The 24,942-nt window shown below is 42.8% G+C and overlaps 1 protein-coding gene across 4 annotated transcripts; it reads left to right on the top strand.

The window, feature by feature from the left end:
- Positions 1-88: 88 nt before the first annotated feature.
- Positions 89-24,361, top strand: LOC128306389 (leucine-rich repeat flightless-interacting protein 2). Of its 4 annotated transcripts, none has more exons than XM_053043893.1 (8): positions 89-222; positions 1,310-1,452; positions 3,613-4,725; positions 17,756-18,052; positions 18,719-19,082; positions 19,152-19,304; positions 19,364-19,548; positions 20,642-24,361. In XM_053043893.1, the coding sequence occupies exons 3-8, from the start codon at positions 4,639-4,641 to the stop codon at positions 20,750-20,752; spliced, it is 1,197 nt and encodes a 398-aa protein (XP_052899853.1). In that variant the 5' UTR covers positions 89-222; positions 1,310-1,452; positions 3,613-4,638; the 3' UTR covers positions 20,753-24,361. The 4 variants fall into 4 exon arrangements, with proteins under 4 accessions (XP_052899853.1, XP_052899854.1, XP_052899855.1 ...); XM_053043894.1 differs by lacking the exon at positions 89-222 and adding an exon at positions 295-457; XM_053043895.1 differs by lacking the exon at positions 89-222 and adding an exon at positions 1,121-1,233.
- Positions 24,362-24,942: the final 581 nt, after the last annotated feature.

Here is a 24,942-nt window from a genome sequence, read left to right on the forward strand (position 1 = left end):
AGCACGTTCTCACTGCGCCCTGATGCTGTGTGTGCGTGCGTGGTTTGTGTGTGCATGCACGACGTGTTGTTGTGTGTTTGTGGGTAAAATTATAACCTAAATGACCTGCGACCAAAAAGGTGCGACGAAAAAATTGACGAAATTTCGCGGAAACTGTTTGTCTCGCAGAAGTTGTGCTTCATTTTACAACTGGTGTGAAGTTCGTCCCGGAGGCCAAAAGGGGTAAGTTACGCGAGCCTCCGAAGCAGCGATACACAGCCACAACGGCCACCACACCAACCAGGGTTCGGGCTTTGAAATTAACCTTTTTTTTTGGTGTGTGAGAATGAGAGGATGAACAGGGAGAAGGCAAAAAAAACCACTTGTCATTATTGCAAACCATCCCAATCGGGGATTATATTGAGCCAAAATCCGCTTTCAATCGCTCCAAAACTGAGCTTTTCTGTGACAGAAAAAGGTTAGATTCTTCTATCAAATTCCGTGAATCGGTTCGATAAAATTCTCGGCTGTGCTAAGTTGTAGTTAAGGGTGATAAGCGTTTCTGGGATGCTCTAGAAAAGCTGGTTGCCGCATGTGATAGATTTCGTAGCGGATGAAACAATAGACGGTCGAACGTGCTGTGATAAGGTGCAATTGTGTAGGGCAGTGCGTAATACAACTTTTGTCTCTAAAAAAAGTTCCATCATCCAAAAGCCTAAAACGGAAGATCGCATCGAATCGTTACAAAATGCATTAAAATCCCGTACGCATACACATACATCCACGCACGGCTCAGTTGCGAGCTATCGAACATCGTGCGGAGCCACCGAGCAACCAATACACACACTCGCACACACCAGAAGAGCGTAAATCGGAAGCTGTACCTAAAGGTAGAGATATTGGCATAAAGATATTGCTACCCCAAACATCTGATTCTGTACGGGTAGGGATAACCGCACTCAGTAAGATACGCCAACAAAAATCTTCTGCGTGAAATAGTGAAAGAAAACTTACTCATATTGGAACGGTACGGCCACAAGCAGCAGGAAAAAAACAACACACACACCGATCAATGTTCCACCCTCAACCATCCTGAAATTTCACCCTTGGACAAAATAATCGGGAATATTTTTAAAACCAGGATTCACACCCGTGTGTAGCGCTACATGAGCGCACATAAAAGTGTGGAACCGTAGCGTAGCAGTGAGTCACCATTCCCGCAACATCAATCAATTAACCAAAAAATATCGAATGGTTTCGTTACTTCTACTTTAATCATTATAGAGTTTAACAATAATATTAATACACAACTTTTCTTCTTTTTTTGCAGGTGATTTACTTTCAACCGGCTTTTTCGATTCGTTGTTTGCGTAGCATTGGTTTATACTGCGATAAGAATATTTGTTTATACGCTTTAACAAACGGTCCCGTCCCGAGTTGGAAAGTGCTGTTTGGTAAAATATAATCTAACAGGTAGGTATTTTCGTTATAAGAAATCTTTCCTGCAGCCATAAAATCGCAAGTTCTAGTGTTGAGTAAATCTGGAATTAAATGGAATTCGAATGATGTCTGGAAGTCTATTGTAAAGATTCATGAATCCTCAAGTGTTTAAAAATCTTTATGAGAACTTGATTTTAGGCAATTGTTAATTTTTGTTTTTACTTCTGAAATTATCTAGGGCCAACGCAAAGTGGTATTTAAGAATTATAAACTAGAATAGTTACTAGCTAAAAAATCGAATCGATCGGTTTACGCAATCAAATGCTAGCAGTGCTTGGTTTGTTAATTCTATCTGTATCTGTATCTTCATTATTTATTAGATTTGATTTAACCTCATTCACACCTTTAATTGTGTATTGCCCAGCTTAAAGTATCTATAAAAATATCGAACAACAACTTTTATTTATGTATTTTAATTTCAATAAGCCTAAAATGATGTTTCCGTTGAGATTCATGAATCGTTATCTTCAATGTAAGGACTCCTCACTGAATTCGATTATTCGTAGTTTCATTAAGCAGAATACTGCTTAGTCGGGAACATTTTCGGAAAAAAGAAAATGAATGTTGAAGTAATTTCTAATTATTATTCTGTGATTATCATTTCATGTAAATCATTTTGAATGCTGCACTTGTTTATTCATTATGGCGCCTCGTTGAACTGATTCGACTGTGATGCATTATTTGTACCATTCATGCACGATATAAACCTGGGTACGTATACCACGTAGCATAGTTAGCGCAGATGAGAATCTCACAAATGAGGAAGAGTTTGTAAACAAATCTGCCACTTATCGTTTCGCAAAAATCACTTTCCTTAAAGAGTTCTGCCATGGGCCATCGAAACGGTGGACGACGAAAACAGAACGTACGTGTAGAGCATTGTCAAAACATTTCTCATACACGCAATCTTACACATAATGTTTCAAAAGCTTGCTAAGAACCATATTTCTCCAAAGTTTTTGCCATAAACTTATATTAAGGGTTTTTTGTTTTCTCTGTTTTGCGTGTGTACACTATTACACTGTGATGTAGTTAAAATGAATGTATATTTCTTAGTAAGATAATCTTTTAAATCTATAATCTGTTAGTGTCTGAAATTGGTCATTGACGCTAGGCTAGATGTTTATATTTATTATATACAACATTATATCTATAAAACATTTCATTACAAACTAAATCTCTCAGCAAATGAAGCATTGCGACTGACTTGGTTTATTTTAAGTAGAATAACGTATGCTTTGAAAAAATGAACAGTTGTCTGCGATTATTACAGAGAATCCATCATTGTTTTGTATTTTGTGCTATCCTTTTATAGACAACTGTTGAAAATGTTTTCAGTTAATTCTTTACAATTACAACGGAAAATATAAGGCAGCTGTTTTCGAAGCTTTGTTCAAACTGTATACGTAATAATAACCAGAGAGAATCATGCTTATATTGGGAGAAATTTATTCTTCGTCAATTATAACCGATGTAGCATCTATAATATCTTTTCCCATCCGGATAAAGTTCAGAATCCCAAACGGAATTCTTTAGCAGACTATTTAACAGCAGACAGCACTATGAAATTCAGCAAAATTTAAAGTAGAGCATCGAAAGCAAAACGATCTGTTCGCTCCCCATGTGGAAGTTGAAGCTTTCGTTCAAACAGTGCAGAAATAAATGCGAGATATGGAATATGTTATGTGAAAGAGTTTGTCACAATATGATTAGCAGGTATTCTCCCTAAAGGAGTGACTGTAGGTTCTGGTAAAACAATACTTTTGAAATGGTTACGGCGAACGTAACCGTAATTCAATTTCATTTTTTTAAATGCATACGTTAAGATTTCGAACGCTTTTGTTGCGCATGCAGTAGTGCAATCGAACGCGTAAACAAAGGAATGGGTCCATTTCGGACAAATTGTTTCCAAAATTTATCAGCAGCATTCGCTTAAACTTGAAATTAAAAGATCATTTTTTCCCCTTTTTATTTTCATAACAATATGGTTCCTTGCCGTTGCGACACGCTAACATGCATCATCATCACACTGGACCGAACTGACAAAAAAAACCCGATCGAACACGTTCATCATCATCCCCAACCGTAAACGTGCCCGGATACTAAACATGAATTGCAACACGAACAGTGAAGATGTGTGACCGTTTCTTTTCTTCTTCGTGATCGACCGGAATAGTATTTGCTTCAATTAACACATATGCCTTGTAGCCTGAGCGGACTCTGTCTTACATGAGCGATGCAAATTAATTTGATTACATTTTATTTAAATGTTTCTTACGTACCCGCGTCCATGTAGTAGATCTACAGTCTTTTTTAGAGTAACATTTAGCACTGTAGGACGCGTGTGACTGTGACGTGTGAGATTAACACATACAATGTGATATTGTAATTATGTTGCGATACTGTTTATGTCACTAAAGTGCAATCGTGTAAGGTATGTACGCATTTCACACGCGAAACACACAACTCGGTGTACAGTGTTTTATGAATGTGCATTTGTATCAATTTTGTATGTTTAATGTTGCAAACAACGCGTGTGATATACCGCCCGGTAAATAGTGGAATCGGAATAAATTAATAGTTTATGTAAATGTCGTGGATGCTAAGCAAGCAACAGTGTGAAGTGAACCATAGTAAAGATAAAACAGTGACCAGTGTTACCGGCCGGCGTGAAATCCTGCTAAAGGATGACTTGTACCGTAAATTGCCATTGTTGAGAGTAAATATTGTCTGTGTTCTTGTTTGTTTTGCTTCGGTGTCCTTGTTGTGCTTCCGTGACGCTGCCAAGCGCCTAGGCCTAATATTAGACAAGGTAATTTGTAGCATAACCGATCGGGGGGTTCGAAACGTTAGTGGCTTAGAATTGTGCATGTGCTGAGAAGATTGCGCATCGCTTCGTCGAAGGTTAGGCCCGCCTAACTGGATGTTACTGGACACGGTAGTACCGATTCTACCGTCCGTACGTGCAATCGCAAGATAATTCGCGGACCATCCAGCGTAACCTACACACCACTAGTACACTGAACCACGTACCCTTGCCATCCGCTATCCACTAGCTGTTGCATTTCGTAATTTTCTTGTATTTTGGCATCGATCAATCAGCAACACAAACGCACAACAGCATCATTCGCTGAGCCACACAATAAAACAGACAGCGATATGGAGAGCCCGAGTGCCGGTGGGAGGCGTCGCGGCAATTCGCGAATCAATGCCGAAGATCAGGCCCTTGATCAGATTGCAAAGGAGGTAAGTTCGACCACACTGACATTGTAGGTGATACGTTCTTGCATTCGAGTGCCATTCGGAACTTCGAAGCAAGTAGATTCAAAATAACACTCTCTCAATTTCAGCGTTCTTGTACAAATACATGGTATAATACGTTGCAGTGCACAATAACGATTTGGGTAAAAATCGAGACTGAAGATGTTGGAATAATATGCGCATGAAGTTACTGAGCTGTGAGGAATTGAAGGCTCTTAAAGGCATCGAATTTTATCAAGGACTCTCAACAAATTTAAGCAGGGTGCCATTTCTGGAATTATTCGGGATCGATATCACCATCGTGTGCAACATGTTTCGATCGGTTTAACACCGAGCTGCTCTTCTAGATGATCCGGTGCCGTCCGGTGCCGTTAAAAAGAGATTATTGAATGGCAATTCTTCAGCCACTCAATGAGCCAGCTCATTGTGGCTCTTGCCGATGACTTTTGGAACTTCCGGCGGTGCGAGTTCCATCGGGTTACGCTACTAATTCACCAAGAGTATGCCCAACCCAACTTTTGGGGGCTGATAGTAAGCAAAACAGTGCTACCTAAGGGCGGATGTTTTCCAAACACCACACACACACGCACACGGCTAAATGCATTTTTTATGTCGAATGCAATTGCCGGGCCGGGTAAGCCGGCTTGGCATCGTTGAGCAATTGAGCGTCGTAAAAATGTTTCGTCATCGTTCGGAAATATCATTAGCAGATGTAACGCCGATGGCAAGCGAACGCGGACGCGATGAAACACCATTACCCACCATTATCGTCTCATTTTCTTCGTGTAGTTTGACGCGTTGACATTTCCGAAATATGCTGGAAAAACCCGAAATGCATCCCCGCCAAATAGGGCCACCATCTGTTTCCTCCTTCGGTTTTTGCCCAACATCTTCAACAAACAATAAGCATGCTGCATGGCTCGGTAATGATCGTTTATTTGTCTTTTTTCGGGGTTTTCTCCCGCTTTCACTGCATCTCCCGCGTGTGCAATTGATTTTATAGTGATCGAACGTTACACCACCCTCCCGTTCTCCCTCCAGGAACGGTTTTCGGCTATTATTTGCTCGCGGGTTGCCGCACTGTTGCCGGGCAGGAAAATTGTTCTATTTCCATCGCAATCCGCGTCGACGGTAATTCGGGAATGGTAAGGGCGCAAGAAAAATTACCTTCAAACCATTACCTTACCCGACGACACCCGACCTGGCCGAGGGGGTCGAACCAGAACAGAAACGGTTCCGTCCGGTTTGTATGCGGCGTGGATTGTTAATGGTGGGTGAAACGTTCCCCAAAATCAGGGTGAAAGGTCGCTACTGCTACGGTCACCCTCGACGCATTTAGCATTCGGATATTGCGTGTGGGGTGTGGGGAAACGATCGTGTATTATGTCTTATTTTTATTTCATTCCAGCGTATGTTCAATTGCCGTTGAGCATTGTGTTTATTTGTACATTTTTTAATGTTATTTTTCTTTAGCTAGTTACGGCATAATGTAAATTATTGCTTATCGCTGGCAAACATTTCACAGATATGAAAGGTGTTCTATTTTGCAGACGAACGATAAGTTTCATTGCGAAAGATATCGATTTTGGATCAATAAGGAACTGTCTTGATTTGGCCAAGGGGGTGAAGTGATTTTTTTTATTGATAACGCATATCTGACGGGTGGTATTTGACATTTGTTTGCGATTTATTAATACAGTGACAGTTTGATGGTCGCATCGATAAATTGCAGGTTTGCTGTTGGTAAATGATAAACACAACCAACCATTGACAAACGTTAGAGATATGCACTTTATTCACGCATCTAAACGCACGTTCTGTTTGGTACTTTTTTTTTTTGGGAAGTTTTAAAAGTAATTTTCCCGACCGGAAAAAGGGTCGCGCAAAGGTTTCTGCCCCATGGCGGATGTTGCGCTGAGTTGAAACATTTGCCTACTTCTAAGCACCCTAAGGGGGCTCCAGATAAAGATGGCTTAGCGTTGTTTAGCGGGCATTTTAGCTTTCCAACGTGCAACAGCAACGATTATGCTAAGCTTTTCCAATGCTTTAAGTAAGAGTAAAAAGGGGTACCAGCAATGGACTGGAAAACGGAACCGGAAAACCTACGTCACATTCGGTTCTCCACCCCCTCCACTCTCCTCCTCCCTCCCCCACCCCAAAGCTATGCATCGCGAACGATCAATCGATCTTTGTCACATTGTCGTATGAGGAGAATCGGTACGAGTAACTAGAGGGCACAGATGTTGCGCCCAAAACGCAGTCGGGCAAACGGTAAACGATTGACTGACAGCCATACACACACACGCACGCACTAGGCATTCCCGGGTTTGGTCGCGCAGCAGAGGGGACAGCAGACAGACGCGGTAAAACAATGCACCGGAGGGCAGTGAAACAGAATCCGAGGGAAAATGGTAAATTGCTGCTGTAACGCTTCATTGGTACCGGGGCTAGTGTCAGTATAATCCCTGTCTGCGACAGCCGGAAGCAGGGAAAAATAGAATGTCCCGTTGCTTTAAGAAATGTTTCACGAATTGGGTTTCCCCTTTGTAGCGTTGTATGGAATTTTTAAGATTTTTTTTTGTGTTGTTGCTGCGTTGTCTTCAAGCAGAGAAAATTTCAGAGTTTTGCTTTCATGTGCTGAATATTATAATTTACAAAATTTCGCAAATAATAATATTTATCAATATATATATTATTATTTATTTATCTCTAAGACGTATTTATCTCTAAGATACTTCAAACAACAATTTCAATTATGGGTACTGCTGTAAGCCTAAAGCGTAATGAGAGAATTATAGTTATACTAATTATGTCAGTCTTATGGCAATGACACGATATCATAAGCATCAATTATTATAAGCCTGGGTAAGGTATCAGACACCTTGGTGTTATGTACTCTACCTGTTCTATGCATGTAACCCTCATTACCATGGCTAATTATTTGTCCCAAGTACCCCGGCAAGTGTCAATGAAGCATATAACATAATGTTCAAATAGTGAGATGACTTATCATAGACATCAATGATAGATATTTAATATCGTTAATATTAAAGTTAATTATAATGTGTACCAATTAATGCATTATAACGATGAATCTTGCATTCCAAATATAGAACATTCATTACCATTATTGAAACAACATTATCGATGTGAGAAGTATAGATTAATGTTTCATCCACTACCTCTTCAAGGTATTTCACTACTACTAAGATTACTGAGGACACAGCAATATATTCACCCTTTATTCTGATATCCAATTGTGAATTTGAATTAAATTTGTCTTGTGTGTTTCTTCCTGAGATACAAATAATTGAGTCATCTGCAAAGATATCTCATAATACATTAAACATTGTTTACATCCTAAGAGAAGAAGTCCCAATACATTACTTTGAGGAACTCCTAGCGCATCTTCTTCAGGGTTGAAAGTAACATTATTAATTATCATCCTTTCAGCATTCTAATGATAAGATAACCGTTGAATCATTTTAGCTCAGTTCCAAAATTTGCGGCAAATTTTAAACAATAATCGTCTTTATATTATCCTAAGATCTTTCTTAGATCTTTTTGAGCCAGAGTGACTTCTTCACATTACTTTTTTGTAGTTTGGTGATGAAAAGTGTTCACTCAGAAGTTCACCTGTATTCTGCCAGTCAGATCATTAGATTGTTCAGATATCAATAGGTTATTCGTCGTCTATTTCATTGGACAAACGTATGCCTGAAGGAATACTTGAAGATAGGGTCTTATTATCCAACAGTGCTATTCCGAACCTGAGGAGGCGAGTTGCATGAAACCCAAATTGAAATATAATCAGCGCACATGTTATAATTTTCGTCACATTTAAGAGATCTATCTGACCAAAAGTAGTGCTGCAGTCATCAATCCGGATTATTTCCCGCTGTCCTTAGACTCCTTAGACCTCCCAAGATTTGGGAAATACTGCCAAGACCATTGCACCGTGGCTCAAACGTCCCGAACTCCGGTAATCAAACTTCGTGCAAATGAAACCGACTGCGAGGAAGAAAAAAAAAACGCCGAGATTTAAATGATGCCGGGATTTTGCCGTGCCGACACCGGCATACACGTGTTCGGTACGGTACGCTAAAAGTGACTAAAATTAAACCTTCAACCCCCGGAGTCGTACCGTTCCCAGAAGGACGTTCGCTTCGGGCGGTGCTTGGGGGGGAGAGAATGTGTGCCGCCATCGCCTGAAGTGCAACGAAATGTTGCGCTTTCCTTTGGCCGGTCCTGTTGCACTCCCAGACACTGCACTCCAGCGGTCTCCAGCACCAATTGGTTAATTCTATTTATTGTGCTTCATGAGACATGGGTAACAATTACGCGAAAAAGAAAGAACAAAAAACGCTCAAACACACGCGCAATGGAAGCCAAATTGTTTTCTAAAGATCAGCCGACATGTGTGGACATATGGACGGTATCGAGTGGTTCCTTTGTTTGTCGATACGTATGGTCCCATTCCGGGGCATCCTCGTGGGGAGAATGCAGGCGAGATTCGTTTAGACGCATCGCAATGGACCCGTAATACACGACGGCCACCTATAAAGGAGTCCGCTCGACACACGCTCTGGCGGCGCCCTCTCCATCATCCGGGTGCGTCTGTGTGTGTGTGCGATCCGCGTTCCTAGGGGGTGACGGTAGGTGGTAAACCGGAAGGGCGAGAATGAAACCGATGCAACGATGAAACATTGACACGGCGGCCCGGCGTCACACGAGATCGTCTGATTCGCGCGCTAAAGATAGACGGGCGTGTCGTGACGGTAGGCAATGCGCCCGACCTGGCCGTTAGACACATCAATCTGGTTCCGGAGGAATCTGTCAGCTTTGTTTTTCCCTTTTCCCCTACTTTCCCTTTCACCCCCCCCCCCCCTCCCCCCCCCCCCCCCCCCCCCTGCCTACTATTGTTTGCAGTTCCTAGGGGAGCACAAAACGACGACAGCCCGTTGACAGATGGTGCAGCATCGGTATTGTCTTCCAGCACTTCCTTTCTATTAGGGGTTCGATAAACGATAAGCGTTGCTATGTGTGATCGATACCGAAAGAGGGCGATGTGTGCTAGGAAAAAATAGAAAATAGCAAGTATTCAGTGATATGCAGAAGTTAACGGGCATATTAGTAGTCATAGCATCGCTCAGAAACTTAAAAAACCCCCAACTATAAAGTAGCTTTGAACCATTTATCCAAAGAAGGTGAATGTTTGAGTGCCACTCCAATTAGCACCAACAACATCAACGTAGATCGAATTTCTATCTGCGAATTCTTGGCCAAACGGGAAGAAATAAGCCAATTTTTTAAAACCGACTGGAGGTGTTAAACAGGTCTAATATAACTATTTTGGACGAAAACGATCGTGGCCCAAACGAAGTGAAGCAATTCAAGGTGTGTTTGGTGGGACTAGAAGGGGAAATATTCATTATGAGTTGCTGTCATGAGGCTAAACGCGTAAATTCAGATGTCTACTGTCAACAACTTTACAGTTTGAAGCTGGCAATAGACCAGACCTCACACGTTTATAGTAACTTCAAGGAGTTCGGTTGGGAAGTTTTAATGCCTTCATCATATAGTCTCAACCTGGCACCAACTACACGCATTTCAAAACTACTTAAGTTATAAGAAATTGGTATAATACACCAAAGACACCAATAACACCCAAGACTTCTTTGAAGGAGACACTAAGAAGCTACCTTAAAATAGCCTGTGACCCACATCGAACAATCTGAAACATGTTCACGGAAGCCACGCATTTCTTTTTGCCTAAACCTAATATAATGTGTTAAAAATACATCAGTAATACTCCAAGTTGACTGTTTCACGAGTTCCGGGAAGGAATTCTGGATTGCAGAGCTGCCAGATGAGTTATAACGAGATGAGTTTACTCTTTGGACAACTAGTGTTGTGCTTAATGAATCTTTCGAGAAGCGTCATTCATGTGAATCTTTAGTGAGGAGTGAGATTTAAATCATTAATCAACTCTCGAAAGATTCATGAATCATCAGACCAGGGAGATGACCGTTTAATGCCGGTCTTAAGCGAAATGGTAGTTGAGGGGGGGGGAGACTCATAGTGTACAAATTCCTTGGAGATCAATTGCATTAGAAAGATATTCAGATTTATTCAATCAGTTCAAAGATTGACTCAGATTCTTGATTCTGAATCAACTCTGAATTGATGTTTTTGAGAGATATTCCAGACATTACCATATTTGAGAATATATTTGAAGACATTGCACTTCCGAAATCTTCAATATAATAATTGCTTTAATATATGGTAATAATACTTTTCGATGGAAAATTGCGAAAGTTTATACTTTGTTTTGCTTTCCTTTCTGCGCGACAATATGCTACGTCTGAGCATCAAGCCACCAGAACAAGGTCGATGGCGTGTTGCATGATCGTGTGCGCCTTCCCTGCCGGGGAGTGCCAAAACTCGCTTCCCCCAGCTGTGCACGCACGCACGTACAGCGCCGATGCACACTTCCGAGCTGCAGCTTAATGCCGGTCTTCGCAAGACACGCGTGGCGGCGCGACCCATTCAGACGGATGTCCAAAAATAACAAATCCGCGCCTGCCAGACGGATCGCTGCTGTCACGCTTCCGTCGCGATGGGACCATCGTCCTGCACTGCTCTCGCCGCCCGTCGAGTGCGACGAACGCTTCGGGTCGGAACGGAAATGCGTCTCTTTGCGCATTGGGGGCGCTAGCACCACAGGATTGAAGATGTCTCGGGGAGGTGTAGTCATTCGGCAAAACGTGGATCGTCAAACAGTCGTTCCCGGTTGACCGAACGTAGTGCACGCGTGCTTCTTTGCTGTCCTCGTGGCTGAAGGAGAGAGCAGCAGTGTGTCAGCTGCTCTACCGCGTGGTGTGCGGCTTTGTTTAATCGTCGTGCGTGCCCTCCCCTGGTGCTCCTGCCAAAACCATAGTCAAAAGTGCTAAAATACGCAAGATATTGCGAAGATTGCGGGCAATTAGCGGGTTGAATGTGTGATGTGACAATAAGTTATCAACACGACTGTTGATGCGTGCCAGTGGTAGACGTGTATAACAAAACCCTGCAAAAGCCAGTGTTGTTCATCTTCACCAAGCCACCTCCAATCAAAGACGCTCCGGAACGTCGCACAGCGGTGCAGCATGGTGCAGCTAAAGCCACAGCAAAACTCGCTCGCCAGCAAGCTAGTGGTGCAGCATCAGTACGGACCGTCGCTCAGCGACTGTCTCGAGCTGGAAAGTGCCGGCCAACCGAAAGGGCTAGCCGTCAAGGGAACGTGGCGCTACGTGAGTAACATTCGGCAACGCAACGGCCAGTAACGTTCACCGCTTTCATCCGCGTCGGTTTGCGCCAAGGAAATGCAATTTCAAATTGCAATTCTCCCCCGGTTGCTATAAATAGCACCCTACCATCGTGTGGGTTTTTTTTTTGTACTCGCCTTCTTCGCACGTGTTGACAATTTACATTGGCAGCTTTGTTTGACCAACTGCAACCACTGCAACTGCCGGCGGTCAGTGTGGGATGAAAGCGTACCTTTCACCACACGTATCTTTTACAGGCTTTTTAATCTCCACCTCTGTTTCGCATATGAAAGCAAGCTGGTGTTGTCTTTACAACAGCGGGACCAGCTATGCAATGGCATGTTGGAATACGTACGTTCTCAGTACGATCGTTATCCAGGTCGAAATGACTGCATGATCAGCATTAAAAAAATCAGCATCAGTTTTCTTAAAATTCTTCAAAATTTATGTTCTTCCGAACCAATTCATGTATTTTGATCAGAACTATTGAAGATTTCTTGAAAAAAGACGTATGGCTTATAGAGATAGATATTATTGATTCGTGGCTTTCTTTGACATTTATATTGATTATTGTAGTAACTAAACAGAGTCGGATGGAAAGGACTTGATTGATTGAATAATATGCTTCTTCGGACTCTTAAATATTTGCTCAATAATGTCCGTCACAGTGGCGGGTTTAACGGTAAGCAAACTAAGCAATTCCGGGGGGCCTCGAGCTGACGGTTAAAAACAAAATCAATAAGTTTAACCAAAATGGAATATTTGAATTAAATTAAAGAAAAAAATAAACTACAGATATTTTCCATCTTTTTCAAATAAAACGTAAGATCTATTTAATAAGAAAAGCATTTTTATTAGGGGCCCTAAAACTATTGTTGCTCAGGGCCTCCGCACTCCTAAATACGCCACTGGTCCGTCGACTGGCGTATTTATCGAGGAGTACGGTAAGGTGGTTTATCGAAATAGTTACAAATAACCGCAACCGTTCCGGTATTTGAATCAAATGCCGAGAGATTCTATTTTGTATGCATAATATTAGACCAAATATTTCGGTTTGCTTCCATTCTGTTCCTGTAGTTGTGGTATTTCTTGCTCTGCCTAGTGCATTTTGTGCAAGAAGTCCCATTCATATGAATCTTTAGTGAGGAGTCATTTCAATCAGGAATCAACTGTGAAAAAAATCATGAATCCTCAGAGCAGAGATAGATTATGCCCCTTGGAGTGGTTAAGGGTGGTAGAGGGAAGAGGAGGGTGGGGGGGGGGGGAGTTTAAACTCATAGGTGAAGGATATAAATATTGGATGATTCATAAATCTTATAGGATTAACGAAACTTTCAAATAGAGATTCAGATTCATGAGAATTCATTCGATATTCATCCCAATAATGATTCTTATTTAATTCTAACACGTCAAACTACCAACTTAAAATTGAAGCGGAACAATTTCATTGGGAACCATAACACGATAGATAGTAATACTGGCACCTTGCTTGATTCTTCCCGTTTATCGCTTAGAAATTGCGCTCGTTACTAAATGCTATTAGTGCTTAAAGAATCTTTTGAGAAGAGTCATTCATTCATATACTCACTGCACAGGTCGGAGTCGCTTATGGAGTGGAAGTATATGTTACACTGAGTGTTGTGATGTGTCTTGTTAAAGCTGTTGCCTAATGAATACAACTCACATATACATGGAAGTTTATAGATTATTCTATTATTCCTGTTTATTCTCAACAACTGAAGTTCACTCAATTGAACCGTGTAGCTTCCTAATGTTGTCGGTGATTAGTTCTTCGCTCCGATTGGCAACAGATTTCCCGTGGTGGTGTGCCGTCTTAGTGTGCCACGATCAGATGTGCCAAAGTGCCAATCAACGGACAGTGCATCCGAGGTAGAAAGCAATGCGCATTTCTTGGCGTTGGAAAAAAAAACACACACTAAAAAGCGCACACCTACATATTTGCTCGATCGCGAGTTAATAGAGCATGTAAAGAAGCACCATGCAGATCGTGTGCCTATATGCAGGTTTGGGATCTTTTGCAGCATTCGATTCGTTTGGGCTCCGATGGATGCATTGTGGGTTTTGGAAAACTAGCATGCTCGCAGTTTAAATGCCTTTGGTTTAGCTTCACATCAAATGATCGGAACAACAACAAAAAAAAGCTCCAGCAGGGGGAGAAACTGAACTGGTACGGTTGGCTCTTGCTTCGTTCTCTCTGCTATATGCGATTGGAAATTTTGCAAGCTTAAAGTCACGCGAGGAATAGGATAAATACGCCCATATCAAATGCTCATGCTTAAAAAATGTTGAAGTTTACTTTTATAAACCAACTTCAAATGTTTAGTAGCCCTGTTTTACATCAAGTTATCAAGTCCCTCAATCGCGAGTGACGGAACTCCAACCCGATTGTCGTTAAATCTGATCTCATTCTGTTGTTATCCCATGGGAACTGTTCTCACATTCACCATTGTTGTGATTGTTCATCTCCACTCGTCGAAGAGGCTATTGTGTATGTGGCCTTTTACAAGCATTTGCTAGCACAACATGACTGTTTAACAGCTTTGGTGCTCGATATAAAATTCTATTGTGTTTTTTTTCTTAATCACACTTCTCTGCCTGAAGATGAGCTGTAAGTCTTGCTAGTTACAGCGGAAGAAAAACAAGACTGCAAAACTCATATATTTTACCGATGCTGTTTTTTTATTTCTTAAACATTCTTTTTGAAGACTACATTGGTTGGCTGGTGATGTGCCTGGCTATCAATAAATTGTTGACAAAGATGTATAGCCATTTCATTAAACTGAGCTGTACAATAGACGCGTGTGGGATATTGTGGAGGAGTTAAAGTCTTCATCGTGATCGTTTCTTATTTTGTTTGTGTCTCCAACCCTTTTGCTTCCAGCAGCTTCTCTTAGTCATATTGTATACCCATCGACTGACTTTCGCAGGCAATTGTTCTGTCTCTGTTCGTCACTTATTTGATGATTGACGTAATACGACTTCTAAATCTCAATCTATATCCCCACCGTCGGGAATGAACGCGGCGAATGTCAAATCGCCGTTACATTGTCTTCTGCCTTCGTACACCATTTCGTGCGCGCACAATGTCCAAATGCGCCCGAACGTACTTCCCACGAGCAGATCTCGCGGGTACGCGGTTTCGAAGGCTATGCCCGGGAATGAATTGCAGCTGGAGGAACACGGTGTAAATAATAGTGTGCGATCATTTTATTACCACCTGAATGGCGAAAAATGTCCAGTCGCGCGCGGTTGGGTGTGAAGATGGTGTGGTCGTCCGATAAGTGGAGCTCGACGATCTTCAGCCCATTGTTCAGAGCAGATGCGTACCGCGGGTGACGCGCACTGTCAGGAATGTTTGTTTTGCACAGACACGGGACATGACACACAGACGCACCGGGAACTTCAAAGATCAACCCTTGCGCACACACTCGATCCCCACTCACAAGGGGGGCTATTCGGGCTCGCGGATCGGATGCGGTCGGTACTCGTCGCATACACTTTCGCTGTTCGTTCGTGCCTCGCACGCGCTGCCTGGAACACCCGAACCTACTCGGCGTGGGCTCTCCGGCATTTGAACACCGTTTGCCGTACGGTGCGAACGTTAGTGGCCACGGTTTTTGCTGTCCGTGGGCTCTCTCGGTCGTTCGGTGGTGGTACGCGTATCTGCCCAGTGCCCTGGTTCTTTATCTAACCGTGCTCGAGCAATTTAGTGTGATGAACCAGAGACTTCATCTAGCGGAAAACTATTCAGTTCGTGAAGATTAATTTAAGTGTATGCGGGCGCATCTGTGTGTCATGCAGGGTTGTTCATCATCGATCCATCGTTTACCTCACCACGGAACCATCTCGTGGGCGAGGTGTGCCAGTTTGACTCACCTCGTCGGTGTACCCTCGGACGAATATTTCTGTACGCCGCCTTATTGCTACAGTTCACCCGTCACTATCCGTGCCTGTCAATTCAAACCCGGAACCCGGTACAACCGAACTGTCAAAACATTGCACGATGACATCTTCGATAAACCGTGCAAATTTGCTGCCCTCGATCAAAGTAAACATAGAATTGATGTTCGAAAGAAAGTAATCCCGAAAGCAAACTATCGGTGCCAGTTTGCGTCCGCTTCATCGCTTTTGAATTGCTTTTGTGTGCAAAATCTATGCAAGCAGTGTGAAACTTACCGAATAATTTGTGGAGAGGGTGAGCATAAAAGACCATAATGCAAAATTATATTGAGGAAATAGTGAGCACCGAGATGGATCGGGCCAAAGGTGTGTGGAACGGTGTCGGACATGCTGGGGCACCTGCCGATAGTGACGGTGTCACCCGCGATGGCGTTTGCAAAAGCAATAGCAGTAGTGTGGGAGATATTTACGAGCTAGCCAACAGTGAGCTAGCGTTGGAGTCGCTCGAGGGTGAGCCCTCGCTGCGGAAACTGCTCAACCTGGGCGCACACGATGTGCACCGTGATTCGGTGCCGGTTCCGGCCGATGCCGAACGTTTCTTCGCCTGCACTAATGCCAGTGGTTCGTCTTCACCCGAGCAGCCGCCCCGGGATGCGAGTCGCAACAGCAGCAGCGTACGGAGCGATAGCTACCACGACTCATCGTCGCTGCAGGATCCGGATTATCCCCACCAGCCCGGTTCGCATCCGCTGCACAGTTACGAGCCCCACCGGCAGTTCCATCGGCTATCGGTTTCGCACACCGGGGATGAGTTTAGTTCCGAGGAGGACGAAGCGTTTGTGGAGCTGCTCGAGCGCGCTAGTGACATTGTAGGTTGTTGGCGATCTAGCGTTTCACGACCGTACGCTTGCAACATCGTCCGTCGTGTTTTCACGTCAATCCGCACAGGACTGCTGTGGGTGCACTTGTGGGTGGTGGGTTTTGCTTACGAGGGGCGGGGCGGATGGTCCTTTGTCTCTGTCACAATTTCCTTCGGATCGCGTGGCTGGAGAATTGGGTTTCAATGTTGGTAGTACGTCTTTAGCTGAATTCTGTTGCTTCCCCATCTCATGTCTATAATATTTTCACTTCCATCACCGCTTTTGTGTCGTACCTGCAGGGTGTATTGTGTTAAGAGAGTTATGCTCGCAGAGCCTACGTTGGATGTGTCACTGTACCTGAGGTAATAGTGATTCGTTCTGTGTAGAGAAGTGATCTTGTAACATTTCGAAGATCAAACCAATGTAATCGCAGTTACGTAACTGGCATCCGTTGGAAGTATCATGTGTCTAATCAAACATATATCAGGTTACAGCTTCGTTAATGGCACGGAATATCTGAAAGAGAACACTTTCAGGCTGATCAATTCCACCCGAACGCTCTGTGAACCTCATGCCGGTGAAGGTTATAGTTGTAAACTCTTCGTCCAGTCGTGTTGCGTATGCTAATCTGTACTGTTACTCATCTTCTCACCCTGGGAGATGTTCATCTATAGCACGCGTTTCTAGCACACCCTGTCGCGACTATTGGTCGCTTGTTCCAAACGGGCGTAGTATTAATTATGTGTCGCATATATACGTGATAAACGTTGTCTTTCCTACCATTTCGCATCCTAAACCGTACGTGTCTACCGTGTCTTCTGTGCCTGCTTGCGAATACTGTCCGCTATCCGCTACTATTTACAACGAGTGTTTTTTTTTCTGTATTCTTCTTTTCCATCGCTTCATCTCGCGCATCGCATCCTAAAGGCCGAGGCGCGATTAGCAGCTAGGCGTCAGGCACGTGCAGAGGCTCGCGAGATACGGATGCGAGAACTGGAGCGGCAACAGAAAGAGCTGGAGCAAACAGCCGACCGGGTGTTTGATCTGCAGCAGCAGTCGATCGGTTTGTCCGAACCGGCCAACACGGTTGCCACACCCCGCACCAGCCGCATACTGGCCCAGAATGCAGTGACGCGTGGCAGTGCCCTATCGTCCCGCCGTAACAGTGAGGATTCCCTAGAGGAGGAAGCCCGTAGCCTGCGCGACCTTCGGCATGAGCTGAAAGTGAGTACCAGAGACGATTCTGGTTGCATCTCTGGCATACATATGCTATATTTAAAATATTCGACGAGTCCTCTCAGTGGTTTCTTAAATTATTGGCTAGTAGTTAGCTCTTTGTTAGTATGAAATTGCTCCATTCCCGGGGGTTTTCCCAAAAACAACAACCGAAGTTCTCTTCCTTCGTCCCAAGACCGTCATCGTCAACTATTACTCTGCTGCTCAGTTGGACATCACAACCTAATTCTTCGCAGGGATCCTCAACGCTATTCTTAAGTCCAATAGTCTCAGTCACTTCGTAGACCACTGCTGTAGTACGTCTATGTGATGTCATCTAAAAACCCAGGAATTCGTACTTCGCTTGATGCTTTCCAGGGTGGTGTATAATGACTTGGAAGAATGATTTCCAAAGCGTTTCCAGGAAAGTGGCCCTCAACATCGCAACCGTCTTCCCGGGGAATCTATTTTGTATTTCTGAATGCTCCTCCATATCTCATACTCCACCCTGAAGTAGAGAAACGTTGAATAGGACGGTCTATTGTAGAGTAAACTTTTGGTGGATGTCCGTGAATGCTCCTCAAAAGTTCCCGACGACATCTGCCGCCATCAACTCGGGAGATGTCCAGTTTGTTTCAATCACATTTTAACATACTTTTCGTTTGATGTTTTTAGGACGTGGAGGAGCGTTTCCGCAAAGCAATGATTGCGAACGCTCAGTTAGACAATGAGCGGTCCTCGCTTAACTATCACATTCAGCTGCTGAAGGACAAACTGGAGGAGGTCGAGGAGTCGCACGCGCAGCTGCAGCGTGAATATCGCGAGAAATGTCGGGACCGGGAGGCGCTGAAGCGCAACAACGACAAACTCAGCGAGGAGTTGAAGCTCGTGCAGGGTCAGCTTCAGGAGCGTGATGCGCTGATAGAGCAGCACGGACTAGTAATAGTAACGGTAGAGAATGAGGATGGTACGGATGCGCACCGCGCCCTAGTCACAGCGGATAACGCACAACTGCTCAAATCTGTTCCCGGCTCATTAGGTGAGTGCTAAACGCACCCGGTGTCCTTTTCCATGTGCATCACTAACCTTTGTGCTTTGTATATTCTAGACGTAAGACTGAAGAAGTTTGCGGCCGAAAAGCAAGAACTGCAGACGGAACTGCAGGCAGTGCAGCAACAGCTGAACGATATCAAGAGCAAGGGCAGACGATACACCTCCATGAACGGTTCGCTGGTCGATGATGACTATGAAGATGCGCAACGTGAGTACATCCGATCTTTACTGGTGGCATCACATATTAATTCTCTCCTATTTCCACAGGGGAAGCTAACAAGCTGATCACGGAGTATAAATACAAGCTGCAGAAGGCGGAGCAGGAGATCGCTAACCTGCAGGCTAGTCTGGCACGCTCGGAAACGCAGGTGATCCGATACAAGAGCACCGCCGAGGCGGCAGAGAAAGCCGAAAGCGATCTAAAGATTGAGCGACGAAAATTGCAACGCGAGGTAAGAAAAAAGGGCCAGCGCTCTGCCTATCGGCGCTATCTTCGTTGCTGCCGGATGTTTTTAAGATTGCTACCTTACATACTAGTGCGCTCCTTGATGCAATAATACGGGGCGAAACCAGTCGTACATACGTTTCGGGCAATGTATTGATTGTAGTCATTTTTTCTTATCTTTTCGGCTAATGGCCGCGTGTGCGGGTGTGTGTACTTATAGCCCATCATTACGCAATACTGGGACGAGTGTCACTGTCAGTGACTGTCTGCCCGTCCACAACGCACCCGCACATTTCTTAGAACCATCTCTGTCCACGCTAAAAAACCACTGCCATCGGTTTAGCATAGAGGTGCCTTTTTTAAAGAAGTGTCTTCCGTAGGCGACCTCTGTTTTCGATCCTAAATTATCTGCCACACAAAGCTGTATAAATAAATTTTTTGTTCTACTATACGGTATGTTGATTTAAGCATCATCCCCTATTTACTAGCGTCGAACGTTTGATTTTGTTTTTATCCGTTTGAACTGTTGTTGTTGTTTTGGTGCTTAATCAAAATTATTGAAGAAACATACATTTCGCTCATCGAACAATCGTCATGAAAACTTTACTCTTGCTGGCGAGAGTGAAGATGTTAATAATTCTCATAATACATCATTTCCGACACGGAGAGTTCAGTTGTTTCCTTTGTTTCCATACGTGTGCGTTGTATTGTTTAGTTTCCATCTTTACATTTCATTCCACCAATTAGTCATGGTTTGTTATGTTGTTTTTGTTTCTATTTGTATGGTTTGTTGTTACTGTTTTTTTATTTAATCGAAACGCTCCCGTTTACCATTAACTTTGCGCGGTGCTGTGTAGGTGTCGCGTGTTTGAACCAATGCAGCCCACCGTTCCAACCACACTCGGTACTATCGTTTGGTTTGGAAGCGTTTTCTTTCTGTTCACGAGTGTTAACGCGTGTCAACAGAACATTGTGTTATTATATTGTTTCTAAAACGCCTGATCAGTTTTTAATGCCGTTAAACTAACGTTGAAGAAAAGGGGTGTCTGCACCTGCTCAGTTAGTGTGAAGCAAATCTTATATATTGCAATTCCCAACAGAACCGCGAAGCCATGGATCGGCTGGAGGAGCTAGAAACATCGAACAACCATCTGCTGAAGCGGCTAGACAAGCTTAAGAACGTTAAGAGCACCATACTGAAGGACATATGATAGGAGCCAAGTGTCCCCAGTCACCAGCAACATCCGCGACGATCGAGCCGGGGAACGGTCGAGGATCGGCATATGGGAACAAACAATTAGCAAACCAACCAACCAATCCTAGCCGCGTCTAGTATACAGCTTCGTTAGCAGGACCATCATTCCCAAAAAAAAGGAAAAGAAACCCCACAAAAAAACCAACTCATTATTCGCGTGCCCCCATACCCTTCTCCCTTTCCCCTCCTGCGACCCGTGATGTATGATTTTCCTTAGGTATTTGTCCGCTATTACGCCCAATTGAAGCGTACAGAAAAAAGGGTTGGATGGCGCATATGTAAAATATTCCTTTACCATTTGGTAAAAAGCAATGTGAGGGAGGGGAAAAAAAGACGAAAAACCCGATCATCCACATAGGCATGATGAATTGTTACAAAAAGAAAACGAAAAAGCTAGTGCATCAGATGATTCTTGTCGAAGCTTCGCTTTTAGCTTCTTCCTCGGTAGCGTTACTACTTTACCCGCGCAAGGTACGATATTTGCGGTTACTTGCCTATTGTTAAAAGCGTAACTCGTTATTATTTCACCAACCACCACCAAGTTTCGGTTTTAGCTTCTGTATGCACTGTCAGCTTGCAAACACCATCACGGACACCGTGTTATACGTTTGCGTTGGTTGGTGAGCTCTGCGCACCCAAGTACTGAATCGGCGTATGTGTGTATTGTATTCCCTACTTCCCTGCGATCTTTATTTATTTAGGCAATACTTAATTATTCCTCTTCTTTAAAGAAATACCAAACCTGCCGCGGTTCTGCCATTTTGCGATAGAGAGATCTCACACGAGCGCGATACATCGTATGGGTTACACGTTACTAAACGTTACAATAGGCGATTCATTAGCGTGATGTAATAAGGGCGTTAGGTAGCTATTAACGGGATTTGTAAGATGATAGAACAACACGAGTGATCTATAAAACAAACGAACCAGATTAAACGATAAAAGAATCCGGCAGAATACGATCGGCACCTTAACTTTTCGCGCTTGTGGCACACGATAACACAATGTGAGCAAGACAGTAAAGTAGGTCCAAAGATGGATTTGGAAGATGGATGGATGGAAGATGATGGTTAGAAATACCTATTTTATTTTTCGGTAAAGTAAAGCGTATTTAATACGAATGCAGAAGTAATATATACACTTTTTTTTCTAAGCATTTCTCTTCGGACTGTTAAAATATATCTCTGTGGCAGTTTGTATTTCACACAATGGTACACAATTGAACACTTCTTATTGTACTTTGAGTTGCTGCAATCGCCGCGCGTTCTTATATCGTCTAAAAACTCGCTGTTTTTAGCCTAACATAGTCCTTAAATGTCCTGTCCCTAAAGACTGCCTTATAGAGAGATGTGTCCCACGCAACAGCTAAATCACAATCCTTGGTTGACGACCAAGAAAGGGATTTTGGGTAGGACTACCGACAGTCCCCGAGATACGTGGTTCCTCTTGTACGCGAATTCGGTTCGATGCGCGGTTTTTGAAACTCTGATAGCTGTGTTAATTCATTACACGAAATCTAAACAAACATTTTAAAAATTTAATTGAAAGTACTTTGTTTTGTCATATAAAAGATTTGTTTCTAATTTATGTTAAAGTTTTCTTTCGAACAGTCGTCTGATTTGCTTAATATATAAAGTGCAGAAGCGGGTCACGCGAATACGTATCTCGAGGACTGCCTGTATTTTAAGTTCACATTTTGAAGTAGTTTTCTTGATAGTTAGTGGCGTTTTGAATGCAAATCCCCATGTCTCCCCCGTTATCACATTACTCTCTCTCTCTATTTTCTCTTTTCTTCAAAGAAAATGGCAACCAGCAGGAACCCTTTTCATCCCCGCCTATCCTCCCGTTAATCAGTACCCTTTTGAAACATAAAACAGTATAACACACAACGCTGAAAAAAAGAACAACAAAAAAAAAACCCAACCACGGTTGCGATACATACTTACCTAGCGAAAACTTTATTTATTGTTATGATAGAGATTTAAACGAAGATAAAAACAAAAGACCGCGCACGTTAATATCGATCGATACATATTATGCAATGCGTGCGTGTGTGCCCTGCGAATGTAGGAACGGATGTGTCTATTTTTATTGATTTTGTTTTAATGTGTGTGTGCGCGCGCGTGTGGAAGGAAGGAACCCGAGATAAACGGTGCGTGTGTGTAGCGTTAAGGTATCATGTTCCGTGTGAAGGTGTCACGCGCCATGTTTATTGGATTGTTACGGTGTTTTTTTTTTGCTACGTTTGTTTTAAAAAGTGTAAATTTTTGTATCAGGTTTTCTTTTTTATATGAAAAAAGCAAAGCGCAACATTGTAAATTTATTGTTTTCTCACAGCATTGTCTTTTTTTGTTTGTTTAGGGGTTGTTTTCAATTGTAATATGTCCAATCGTGAGACTAGTTTTTAAACGGTTCGGCAAACACTTGTTTTTAAATAGCTCGAGAGGTGTTAAAAAGTTCTCACCGAGAAATCATAATTCTGTCTGTATGTACTACTGCAAGCACGTCCGTTTTTTTTGTTTGTTGCGCTAATTAAACCTTACTTGGGTTAGTTTCGTCGAATAAAAAGCAAACAGATGTGTTCACATGCTGCTACATAATCGCTATATATTGAAGAAAAAACAGATAACACAGAGATGTGAAACTAGAAATAAGCAAAATCCCTTTTTGACCCGAAAAACTGTTACAGAAGCAAACAAACAAAGCAAACAAAACAAACTGTGAGAGTTAAAGAAAGCGCTTTATTATTTGCTGTTTCTTATTAAAAATTTGCTAGCTCTCGTTTTTATCCGTTCCCTTCCTTCTTCTTGTATTATTATTTATTATTATGCGCGAACGTTTTTTGAATTTGCTGTTTTACGATTGTCGCGAAAGGGCAAAACAGCTTGGGAGGAAAAGAAAACGCAAGAAATGTAGATGAAAATGGCGGTCATATGGAGAAGTGAACCGACAAACGGTGATCGAGGAATGTTGATAGATGGGACAGGTGTAACAAAAAAAAACGAAACAAGATCATGAAACAAAATATTTAAAATAACAAAAAAACGAAACAGAAAACGAACCAGTAAAAGGATAAGACGTTTAAAAGACGTCGAACGGAATGATATAGAACAAAATAATCAAATAAAAAACACAAGCACACACACATGTACATTCACACTTCAAGCAAGTAAATAAACGTCCAAACATCACGAAGAATGTAAACAAAAATAAAACCAACAGATGAACAAAATCGATAACGATAAACGAAGAGATGAGAACAAAGGGATAAAAAGAAAACACAGAACCTAGAAGGCGCCTTTTTGGAGTGATACGTACTAAGAAATGGAACAAAATGGAAACAAACAAACAAAAAACAATTTGAATAGTAAAGCACAAACAAACAACAAACTAACGTAAATAAATGTGAGGGTGTGCGTGCGTGTGTGTGTGTGTGTGTGTGCGCGTGTATGTGTGCATGTGACTGCAGCATGCGATTTATATACTTTCGCAACAGTACATTGTAAGCGTATTGGCGTAACTAGAGATGGGCAAATAAATTCTTTTGAATGAAGATATAAACATATTGGCGTGTGTTTGGGGATGTTCAATGTGAGAAAGTTTCGTGTGTTTTGCTGTGCAGTTTTATTATTATTTCAGGAAGCTTGAGCTGGAAAATTAAATCGGCTGTTGTGATTCGTTACTGTTCTGTCCGCACAGCGGCGAGTCAAACGGTAGGCGAAGTAGGCGGTCGCTCTCTTCTTGTTCTTGCATACTCTTGAGTTCTTGCATACAAGTTCTTGCATGCAAGTACGAAGTTGGGCGCCATCTTGCTGCAAGTTTCTTGCTTGCACCAAACTTGCATTGCAAGTTGGTTGCAAGGTTAGTGTATAAACATTGCATACCTTATGGCGCATTGCGTTGCAAGTTGGTTGCAAAGTTAGTGTATAAACATTGCATACCTTATGGCGCAGTACCAGGAGCTACCTCTTCCGTGCATGCTCTCCTGGTACTTTAAATTCGGAAACTGGTAGTTTTCGAAGAAATTTTTCACGACCAACGGGAAAGTTAGTGTTTAAACATTGCATACCTTTCTGCGGTTTTCTACCAAAATTGCTGTACTAGATGCTACCTCTTCCGTGGATGCTCTCCTGGTATCGGCAACCT

The sequence above is a fragment of the Anopheles moucheti genome, chromosome X, assembly GCF_943734755.1.
Source record: "Anopheles moucheti chromosome X, idAnoMoucSN_F20_07, whole genome shotgun sequence".
Taxonomy (NCBI): Eukaryota; Metazoa; Arthropoda; class Insecta; order Diptera; family Culicidae; genus Anopheles; species Anopheles moucheti.